Genomic DNA, 12,007 nt, shown 5'->3' on the forward strand with positions numbered 1-12,007 from the left:
CATCTTGCATCCTTCTGTATGTGATCTTTCTGACTGAGACCTTGAATGTGGAGTTGACATCTGGATTGACTTTGAATACAATCTGGGAAAAGGAAAGAACCATTTGGGTTTGCTAGTACACTCTCTTGGTCGTTATTACAAAATGTGGAAGCTAAAAAAAGAAAATTTTTTTTTTTTTTTTTGGTAACCAGAAGGAATGCAGAAGATTTTTTCTGAAGTCTAGCCGCTATGTCTAGACATATTTGTCCAAATGTTGTTCCCTTTACCCAGCAGCTCTTCTAATTTCTGTTGGATTTCTGAACACAACAGTAAAGACAATGTACACATACCAGTATCTGTGCTTTTATGTTCTGTGTACAGATCTGATGGTTTATAAAACGTTGTTACCTGTGGTATGGCACGATATGAATATAGATTTTTCCCAGTTCTGTTATCTAAAAGGGAAAGATTGTGTTTGGGGCTCTAGCAGTCCTCGAATTGCAGGCTCTCGTATTTTTTAGAACAACTAGCCAAGCTAGAAGCTAATGAGTCTAAAGGACTTGCTTGTGCTGGAACTGTAAATCATGAATTCAAGCTAGATAATAAACTGTGTTAAGACTGAAAATGGAGAAATTGTGATCCTCTGAGTCAGGGTTTAGCAAAATCATTGTCGCATTCATCAGCAGCTTCACCAGGTCTGACAGATGCTATGTGGAAACAGTGCCTCTTGATTGAGTTGGGTTGAGTAGAGTATTTTATACTTGTTCTACATCTGTTTGGGCTCTTGTAATGATGAATGTATTTGAAATACTGTGCATCAATGCATGATATCTTGTGTTTCATTTTCCCTCACTATTGGCACTATGTAAGAGTGTATAGTTTCCAAAGGTAGCATTGGGAATTAAAAGACATACCAGATTTCAAGGTTGAGATAAAAAAATCTGACTCTATTTAAATGCTGAACATGAGCATTTGAGAATGAAAGTTTTGTATTGATCATAAGTCAAAATACAAGGAAATTAAGAAATCTAAAACTCATTATTTCCCTGCTTTACCTATTCTCAGTTCTAAAAGAAATTCATGGGAGTTGTGTTTGAAGAATATTTTATTGTGTGTTCCTTTGCTTCTACCCTCAATGCAGGCAGAATTCCTATTTGCTAGTAAAAATATGCTGCTTAATCTGCAAGTAAGTTTAGGCACATCTTTTTAAAATCTGTGTGTTTTGAAACAAATAGCATTTTGTGGAGAGGGTAGGGCTGCTGACCAGTTCCTTTGCTAATGCCTCATGTCTTAAGAGACCTCAGTGCTTTTGTGCCCAGATTTGAATTTTAATGTAGCATGTCTCATCAGCAGGAAGGAGACTCACGTGGTCTTACTGAGCTTTAATGTTTCATGAGTCTGATACTGCTGTTCCTCAAAAAATGCTCACTGCACCACACTGTGTGCATGTCACATTTCAGCCAGCTTTTTGATAACTTACTTATTCACCAGTTCTTTGAAGATTATGGAGATCCCAGAGTGGGCAAGAGTGTTAGACTTGTGTTAGACTCACAGACTAATTTCGACTCCTGCTTTGGTGAGTTCAGATGTTTCAAAAGCCCTGCCAAATATAATAAGGTCAAGTGTTTTGGATGGCATGTTTACTATCAAGAGGATAATTATTTTAAGGTCTCAGGTGCATTCTAGTTTTGACTTTGTTATTTCTGTAACAGGAGAACATCCTAATAATGGTCTAATGGTTATATAAAAACAGTTGTTTGTAAGAATAAGGTTAGCATAAGTGTAATTCCATTGTCTCAAAAATTATAAGGAATGGCTGAAATAGAACAGGGAATGCAAGTGTAAGGAGCATTGAGGAATGCTGAACTGTGAAAAAGAAGAATTAGGGGAAAATACCTGAGGCATCAGCCCATGTGCAGCCTACTAGCTCACTGCAAAAGCAAGGTGATTAATTTAGCTTACAATGAAAGAGATATAAACTAAGCTGAATGATTTGTAATTTTCTGTAGTTTGTGTCTGTTTCTGTGAATGGTTCAGGGGTCCAACCTGAAAAGAAGTAACTTGTTGAATTTTGGCTGCTTGATATTATCTTTAAACCAGTGGGCCAAGAGGTGGCAGCATGGAAAACTAGCTGGACATGCCTATGTAAGGTGTATAAGTTCACAGGCTTCACCATAATTATTTTTAAGAAATCACCAAGCATAATATATTCATGTATTTCCTATGAAGAAAGTACTAAAGCGTGTTGCTGAAGATACAGAGAAACTTTTAAAAACCCCTTGTATTATGCCTTCATGTTCTCCTATAGTTTTGCTGTTGGTAGTTTAATGCGTCCTAACATTGTTTGCTCTTCTTGAATAAATCTGGAAGTAAAAATAAAAGCTCGATTTTGCTTTCCTTGTAGTTACTGCTGTGAAATGAAGCAATGGAGTTTAACATACAACACTTAATACCTACAGAAACTTTTTAAAAGTTAACTTTTGTTTTTGAGTTATGATACAAACAGGATAAGCCAGTGTTAGAAAGGAAAAATGGAGCCAATAAAGAGGGTTTCTGATTATAATAGCTTGTTTCTGTTTAATATCATTGAGCAGGATGAGGTTTTGCAGAGTTTCTCATGGAAATAGCATCCACAGTACTAAAATGATTACCTCATTCTTAGTACCAGTGCCAAGCACTTAGCTCCACAGTGAACACACGGGGTTGATTTTCAACATGAAACAAGCCAGAAGTGTGGAATGACATTTTCAGGTGACAGTTATGGTTCTATTGCCTGTAATTAGCACCTCTTAACATGCAAACCTGCCTGTGCCTTTTCCAGGCTGTGGAAGCTCAAATACGAAGTTTTGGACAGACTCCTTCCCAACTGCTCATAGAACCACATCCTCCAAGAAGTTCTGCCATGCAGGTGGTAAGTGCCATGTTAACTCCTTGTGATCTGCCATTGTGCTCACTTCCTTTGCCATCTTCCCTTTGCAGAACTGGACACTTTCACTTGCTTTCATGTGGTTGTGGAATTATGTTATTAAAACCAGCAGATGAGTTACAATTTGGTAGAAGTTGTATGCAGTGATTAACTTTTTTTTTTTTATTTATTGCTGAAAAGATTGCATTGATTTCTAGTGTAGGCACTTTTTTTTTGTCAGTGTAATCTAAGAACACTTCATCAGTTGATTTTGTTAATACCATACCTGTACAGGTGAGAGCCAGTCATCATGGAGACAATTTTGTTAATCTTTGGCAGATTCCCCAAGAAGCATGGATTTAGGAGGTGGAACTTCCTTGTCTTTTCCCCTAGGCATAGGCTTTCCCCTAAAACCAGGATTACTAGGAATTCATGAGCTGAAACTTACATAGCAAAGAATGTGACTAAATGTGTTTTGCAGTAAAGCTAGGGTGATAAAATCCAGGCAGTGAGCATTAACATGCTTTCCCTTTTACCTCTACTTGTGTCTAATATAATTTTATTATACAAACTATTATTTTATTACTGATTGCTTTTCATATCATGTTGTGTGCAGTCCTTGGTTTAAAATATCATTTGTGTTGTCATGGGTCCAGAACTAAGGATGTTAAGTGATATTCTGACAAGTGGAGCAAATGGTCTGCTAATTCCCAAGGTTTTCAAAAGGTTGCATTCCATTATTTTTAGAATGGACATTTTACACTGCAATGTAAAAGAAAAAAGACATGTCTTATAGGACATGCAAGAAGAAAATATGTCCTACTCAAGCAGACTAAAGTTATTATTTTTAAAACATATCTGAAGTGCAGAAGGTTTTAAAAGATTACACAGAAACATCAAATGTTTCCAATGCAGCTTGCAAACCTTGTGATGCAGGAGTGTCAGAAGTGTAAACTTCCTTGATAAACTGAGCTACTGGCCTTTCTCAAATGCTTCACATGTTGTACCTGAGAGCTGCTCAGCTGCCTGTGCTCCATGCCCAGGTCCCAGGCCAGCAGACACTGCAGGGACTTGTGTGTGTGTTTCAGGAGAGCCCCGCTAACAGGGATGTTGGGGAGCCCAGGTACTCCCCTTGTGCAGCCACTTGCCGTATGTGTGTCTGTCTGCCATGGTGCCATCACTGAGAACTTGCTCTAATTTAAAGGGATTTGTTTCAGGAAGAGGAGCAACTCAAGAAGTTGATTATTGATGTGTTAGTCAGAACCATTGTTATATAAATAAATTTGATATCAGGAAGCAGTTTGTGTGGTTTTAGCATCGTGTTTTTCATGATGCTGAGTTACCGAAGATTTAGCATGTAATAGAAGAAGTTAAAATCTAAGAAGCTAGCTGTTTCTAACTCCTGTGTTTTATTGGTCTGGGGTACACCCAGAAAAAAAAAGCCCTTAGTTCTTCACTTGCTGGTTTTGTGGATATTAATATATGTTTTCATAATAGCACTATATTAAGTGGTTTTAAAAGTATTCCTGGAGCTGAAATACAGTAAGGATATTTTTGCTGTCATAATTTTGAATTATTTCTAGTTGCGTTATTTACTGAGTTTTGTTTTCGTGTGCATGTGTGCATGAATACAGCTGAATTGGAAGTTACCACGTGCTGTGTTAAGTGCACAAGCCGTAATATACACCAGGTGTAGTAATTAGCAGTCGCACGAAGGCTGCCTATTTGTCTGGTTTTGCTGCTGTTGCTGTATCCCCTTGTGTTTTCAACCATCAGATAGCTGGATTTAATTGAGGCCACATCAGATGAGGCATTACTGACACCTTTAATTGAATGAGCATCCAGGGAGGATTAACTCATAATATTGATTGGCTTTTAGCCACTTGCTCAGAAGGGTGTCTGGGTAGCTTATTAGTTGCTTTTATTTACACCTTTATGCAAAGACTGTAAATAGGAATTCATAGAGCAATATGTTTTTCTAAGTACTCTTAATAACTTTTTAAAAAGGAGTGATAATAAAAATGCAAATTTATTTAATTTTTTATTAGTTCTGTATAAATATACATTAAATGTATGCACTTACATACACATATATGTAATGAAATATTGCAGGTGGAGAGTAGCCAAGGACACTTCATTAGTATTCTAATTTGGTTAGAAAATTACAAATACTTGAGTAATGTGGCTACTGGTGACCAGGATGATTGTACCTCTGCATTTCAATGGGGTTCTCTTTTTTTCAGATGCACCACACAGTCATAAACCCATTAGGTGTTGCTTTTTCTCTTCATGTTTCATATCTAGATCTAAGGTCCTCAATATTTTGTTTTGATGTTTGCAGAATTCATAGAGAACTTAGTTAAAAAGTTAATAAACTTTTCAACTTACTAAACTGAAAAAACCTGAAACCTAAAAAATTATGTCAAAAAATGATAGTCTGGGTTTATTCTCTCCCTTTAGCATTTCTGGAAACAATGCAGGATAGTGTCTGCAATCACGTCCACTTCATATTCTCTACAAGTGCATTTAATTATGCTTGTCCTTTCAAACACATTTGCAGTTAAGTCTTCTACTTTGCATTCATAAAACTTATTTTTGTACACCAGAAATATATACAGAACATATATCTAGTGTATGTGTGTATCTGTTTATTTTAATGTGCTTTCCTGTTCTCATCTGGCTTGTAAAGAATTACAGTCTGCCAATTTAATGCAATTTGAGACAATCTCTGGGAGCAGGAATTTCTTTTGCTCACTTTTTTTGTGTTTCCCTCCTGGTTTGGCATTGCTTTAGTTGACATACTGTCTCTGCAGATATGAAGGAGAATTATTTTGGCAGAGATAGACGATTGAAAACTTTAAGTTTAATCTGCTGTGATCTGTAGCAAGGTCTGTATACAGACACCCTATGTTCAACAAAGCCCTCAGATTAATAGGATACATGCAGGGTTTTCTCCCTAAAATGGTTATTTCCACAAGCCTGTCTGCTGTTATTACATTTGCTTTTCTACTGCAGCTTCTATCAGATCTCGTGAGTTTTAATTCAATCTTCCTTTTCTTGTCCTGTCTCTTCTCCTCCCTGTGTTTTCTTTTCCCATGTATTTGGGTTCTTGTTGTGTGCACTCAACAGTATCTCCTCCTGCAGAGCCCCTTGATGTTCACAGAGCAAGCCCAACAGGATGTTATCATGGTCCTGAAGTTCCCGTCCAACTCCCCGGTCACTCACGTGGCTGCCAACACCCAGCCTGGCCTGACTAATCCCGCTGTGATCACGGTCACTGCAAACAGGCTCTTTGCTGTGAACAAGTGGCACAGCCTCCCTGGTAAGTACATTAAAGCAAGAAGCCTAAGAAACCCCTGCCATCTAGCAGCACTTCCCTTGTCTTGTCACAGTTTGCTGTGGAACTCTTATGAGTTTAAGGTGGAAAAAGCAAATCGAGTTCATTAACACAGCAGGCTCTTCACATATGGGCTTAGTTTCTCGTTGGAAAGATAATCTGAACTATTGCAGCAAGATGTGTAGCACACCAAAGGTTTGTAAAAACGATATATTGCTTTCCAGGCCATCAGGCACCATGCAAGGAGACAAAATATCACTATTTCAGCATGATAAAGGCACACTCTTCCTCTTAAATTTGTTCTTCTGTCTGTTGGTAACCTGAACTATATCATGTCAAAGGCAGTTTTAAAGCATGTAGAACTTGCCTGAAGTATTCTCTGCCAGTTTTTTCTTGATTATAAACTCTATATTCTGCTGTTAAAGCCACCCTATGAGAATTAGAAAATAAAATATATGGGAGGTCTTATCTTAAACATCGTAATGTTACTTATGTAGGTGCTTATGTATTGTCAGTATGAAAGGAGAACAAAATAGCCATTTTCACAGCAACTAATAAAATTAATTTTTCTTTAAAAGTGTGCTGTACTTGAGAGTATAATTCCACTTTTAATTCTAATATTCTCCAATATTAAAGACTTCTGTCTTCCTTTCCTTGACTATGACAGTCTTAGGCCCAAGCTGTCAAAGGAAGTTTATTTTGGTGCAGTGTAGTATATTTGGCCAAAGGCTTTTTAAGAGAGGGGGGAAAAAGACCTAGTCAAATAACTTAAATAGAAGATACTCACACTAGGAAAACACTTACACGGTTGAAATTCCTACTAAGAAGTCTTGACCCATGGTTCATGATTACTTTTTGAAAAAAGCCAGATGACTCCCACACTTTTTCCTAATTCTTACAAATTACCTCTCAAATAGAAACATCTATGTATTATTTCACCCGCCTGAGAAATGCTTGAAAAGAAAGGTGGGAAGGAAGTGGGGAAGGGAGACTTGTCTAAGATAACAAGTTGTAAGTGAGAACTTGCAACAGGGCTCCTGAGATTTCTTTGAAAGGAGGATGACAGTATCCTCACATACCTTGGATGTGTGACCATGGGCATATAATAGTCAAGGCTTTTAAAAAATGGCCTTTGTGAACATACAACAGTCATGGGAAGAAGAAAATGTTCAAAAGTCATAGGAGCTGATTTTTATTGCAACACAGTCCTGCTGATTGATGATGCAAGCCACCAGTTTGGTGAGTGTAGGAATCAACTGGTTGATTCCAGTTGAGCAAAGCTTTCAGATTTTTCAGGCTTTTCCCTCATCTCTGAAAGGCAGAACCCTAAGATGTGCTTTTGAGTAGCTATTTTTTCATTTAGAGGCATTTTACCCTTGTCTTGCCATTACAAAGAATTCAGGAAAACCCACAGATCAAGACAAACAAAAGCCAACCATAAAAATCCAACAAAAAATCACCTCACCCCACTCCTGTGAGAGCACCCATCAGTTTCAGGCTATTAATAGAGTACTGTGCTTAAGATACCTTGGTGTGGACTCCTGAGCTGTTGCTATTGTTGACTTCTGATTTTATACCAAAAGGGGATCTCCTAGGATGAGAGGGCAGGTATCATTACTGCTCCAAATCCCCTGCTGTGGGCTTAGCATTGTCTTTGTTAATGAGGCATCATGATAAAAAAGTTAAGTTGCCAAGTGACCAGTTGTCACTAATGTGTAACTAAAAAGCCCATTCCTGCCTTTGAATATGAATTTGGTGGCTTTGCTGACATCTAATGGCGCTGGTAGCCAGCAGGATGCTCTTTTCCATCACCTAGGTTTGATGTTTTATTCTATGATGGTGTTTCATTGCAGTAGAACTTTGAATTTACTTATGAATCAGCTATTTAAGAAAACATTGTATCGACACTAATTTTTATATTAAGCTGTGGATGGTAGATAGAAAAATCATATGTGTAAGTATTTAGCCATTATTTCTTGTTTGTCTTCCAAGAAGGTATGGGGGGAGGGGGGAACAGTTTGTTTGTTTCTTTGTAGTGAAGCTGTGGGAAAAAAAAAAAGTTTTCTTTTTATCCCTGCAGGACAATTCAGTACATAAACATTTTACTGGTATGCCTGGTACCCATATGAAATGTGGGTTGGCAGAATTAATATATTAACTTCTATGCAAACATGCAAATAAATGGGTTTTGGTGATGGATGAGTCCTTAAATACAGGCTGACTACGAGATGACTACGAGATTTCCCTCTCTGCATCATAAACTGACTTTTAAAAAAAAATGTCCTTTGTGCTTCAGTTGTTCAAAGCAGTGCTTTAAAAAGTAAAGAGGAAAATAGTATTTGCTACAGTCAGCAGATGGTTGTCACATTTTGTTTTCAGTCCTCTTTACCACTTAATTTTGCTTTGTTGCGACAGGAGAGGTTGCCAGTAAAGCATCTGCTAGAGCTTATGGCTCAGGACCAGAGCTGCTGCTGATGGCATACATTCAGAATAGCCCTAATCTAAAATAAATGTTTAATAAGCAGCCTGCAAAAGCACCTGGATTTTTTTTTTTTGTTTTTCATTCAATTGATGCAGAAGAATCTTGAATAGTTAAAAAAAAGGTTGTAGCTGTGATTTATAAAATATATGTGGCTTCATATATTAAAAAAAAATACAAAGTTTTAAAATTTTCTTTCCTGAATTCCAGCTCATCAAGGTGCTGTACAAGACCAGCCTTACCAGCTGCCAGTGGAAATCGATCCTCTCATAGGTCTGTCACTTCCTTCTCTCTTTGCGATTCATTAAGCTCTGTATGGTGGCCCTGAAGTGTAGATTACGGTTGTTTTTCACTTGCTGGTTGCTGGGAATGGAATTTTCCTGATAAACCATTTGCATGCAAATTGGAATGCAATGAGCTGTGGCTATGCTGGTATTTCATCAACTCCCCCTCGTTGGTTTGCCTAATTTGAACAGGCCTAGGACGCGTGTCAGTGAAAATTAATATGGATGCTGTAATAATGTGTGATTGAGAATGTGCATGAAGTACTGTCAGGATAATATTGGATCTTTTCATCACTCAGACTTGTTGATGAGCAGGAGCGAGGCACGTTATGATGAATCGGTGCACTGGTAATGTGATGGAGCTCCTTTGCTGAGGAAATTTTCATAATAACAGTGGGGTTCTTAACTGCACCGTGTTGTGAAAAATAAAACCATGGTGCCAGGGTTTCATCATTAAAGGAGATCAATCCTTTCTTCATAGACCTGCTGTTCAGGCTGAGGGGATTAATGTGTAATTGCAAAGCAGTTTCGAAGTTGAAATATATTGCCCACTCTGGTTTAGTGCTGAGATATTAGTATTCATTTTTCAAGTGTATTGCATCTTTTGATCAGCTTCACCAGTTAAATTTGTGTGTTTTTTTCTTTTATTAAAAAGGGGTGGATCAATGTCTCTCCTTTATTTAATGACTCAGTGTAATAGATGCAATTAATGATTTTTTATTATAGAGGGTTATCAGTTTATATAGAGCTGATTTTTCTGTTAGCAGGTTTAGAGTTTGGTCAGTTTTTTCATTATAGGCCCAACTTTAGGGAGTGCATAGCTGGAGTCTGTACCATGGCAAATGGAACCTTAAACAGGATGAGAAAAGAAAAACTCAAGTACCTAACACCAAAACACAAACTAGCTGTAGGACGGGAGCAAAGAAGAAAGCATTCTGCACCCCCTCAATTTTTTTAGACCTTGAGCTTAGTTCAAAAACCAGCTGTTTCAAGTGGTTTAACTGGAAAAGACATGGTGTGGCCAGTTACAGAAACATAGAAAAGTCAGAGCAAAGATGAACTTGCCTGGATAGGTTAGAATGGCACGTCTATCAGCCAGTGAGAATTAATTTCAAAACTAATGTGCACATCCCAGTAGGAAGTGTGATATTTTTGTCTGTAGATACAGACCCTTCCTCTGTAGCCATTTTGCTGGGTAAGCTTTAGGATAATTAAACCAGGAATAGTGGGGGCATATGAAACTATTTTATAGGGCTGATAAAAGTAAAGTGTTTTTCCAAAGTTTCTGAAATCAGTCCTCATCTGAATAATGCAATAATTATTATGAGGCAGACACATGCTGTAACTCTCCTTCCTGAAACAGATTTTATCCAATAAATGTTGGGAACGGGAAATGTGTGTTCTGCTTTAAAACCTGCTATCAAGTAGATCTTAGAAGTGTAAATAAGTATTACAGCAAAAAATCCCAGATTCCATTGGTACAAAGACCTTTAAAGTTAGTGTTCACATTCTGAAAAATGGTTTAATATTCTCTTCCTACAATAGATCTCAAATCAGCCTTGTAATTACACTGGACATAGCTTAAAAGGTTTAAGGCTTTCTTTGTCATTGCTAAGTAGCATCATTGGGTGCAAGCAAGTAATTATGTAGGTAATATTAGAGGATTTTAATTGTGGCTAGACACATTTACCTAGAAATGGCACCTAAGAGGACCACAAAATTACACTTTTATGGTTATAGCAGGAATCTTGTTGCTGTCTCAGTCATAAGGAGAGATTCCTGCCCTCCTCATTTTCCCGGTGCACAGGAAGACATAAAGCAGCAATGTCTGATATGACACAGATCCTAGACCTCTTTTTGAGGTGAAGATTTTTGAAGGGCTTATCCTCTCTGAATTAGTTGATCTGCATGTCTTTTGAGGTTCCTTTGCTGCTGTTTTGTCATACAGAGCAGTTCACTGTTCATTTATATTGTGGTGTTGGTACTCTTTAAGTCTCCCCAAGACCAGTAAAGGCCACATTTGTACTACCTGCAGAGAGCAAGTGGCAACACCTTGCTAAATTATTTGCAATCCATATGGACAAAACAGTATCAACATTTTAAATAAAGCAAAAGCATAAATGAATGAAGGATTTGATACAGAGTAAATGGAATAAACCCAAGGCTTGGGAGATAGCTGGCCTGTGAGAATGGAAAGGAATCAAAAAACAAAGAGTAAAGAAGAGCACAGGACCAGGACAGAGGTAGGTCCGGAAGACTGCCTCTATGGAAGTAATGGTGCTCCAAGCACTTGACAGACGCACCCAGGAGAAATTACTTGCCTGGGATAGAGATCAGATTCCCTCAGGAGCAAAGCATACTGAAAGTCTTCCTACAGTGTAGGATTTTCATGATATTTATGTATGGGACCTATATATGTGTGTTTATATATATATATATATATATATATATATATATATATATATATATATATATACACACACCTTATTAATCTAAGGAGAAGATATGAGAAATGTGTTCACTAATCCATTCCTGCCTATTCCGTGGGTTCCCAATGCAAGAGTATCTCAGGAAATGAAACATGAAGTGATCAAAATAGGGCAAATTATTTCTCCCAGCCCTAAAATTAATTGGGGAGATAAGCTAGTTAATTTTTGTGCCATGTTTAAAAAAATGTAAACAGTAGTGATGCTTACTGAGGTTTTTCCTTTTTTAAATGGCAGTGCTTGCAATGAAATACAACTGATGGACAATTTAAAATCATGATCCTTTGGTTGCTGCATTTGAACCACTCCGTGGTCTGTGTATTATCATACCATTACATTCCTTTTTTTTGTTTGTAATTTTAAATTTCTTATACTAGAACAAGGAGGGAAGGAATCTTATTACATTTCTGTGTACTGTTGCCTATGTGCAATCTTTCATTTATTTCTCAGCTGCATGTCACTTAAAAAGGGAATTTATTCTATTTTAGAATATATACTACGAGGAATTAGCATTGTTCCCAGAAGTGTAATGAGTAT

The 12,007-nt window shown here is 37.4% G+C and overlaps 1 protein-coding gene across 3 annotated transcripts in view; it reads left to right on the plus strand.

The window, feature by feature from the left end:
• The window catches only part of LRBA (LPS responsive beige-like anchor protein), a 367,953-nt gene that overhangs the window by 324,532 nt on the left and 31,414 nt on the right, over positions 1-12,007 (plus strand). For 2 of the 3 annotated variants that reach the window (XM_058837408.1, XM_058837409.1), the window contains exons 49-51: positions 2,801-2,890; positions 6,014-6,206; positions 8,911-8,973. In XM_058837408.1, coding sequence (XP_058693391.1) covers positions 2,801-2,890; positions 6,014-6,206; positions 8,911-8,973 — 346 coding nt within the window. The remainder of the gene's footprint in view (positions 1-2,800; positions 2,891-6,013; positions 6,207-8,910; positions 8,974-12,007) is intronic. The other variant, XM_058837411.1, reaches the window with a different exon arrangement.

The sequence above is a fragment of the Poecile atricapillus genome, chromosome 4 (assembly GCF_030490865.1).
Source record: "Poecile atricapillus isolate bPoeAtr1 chromosome 4, bPoeAtr1.hap1, whole genome shotgun sequence".
NCBI lineage: Eukaryota > Metazoa > Chordata > Aves > Passeriformes > Paridae > Poecile > Poecile atricapillus.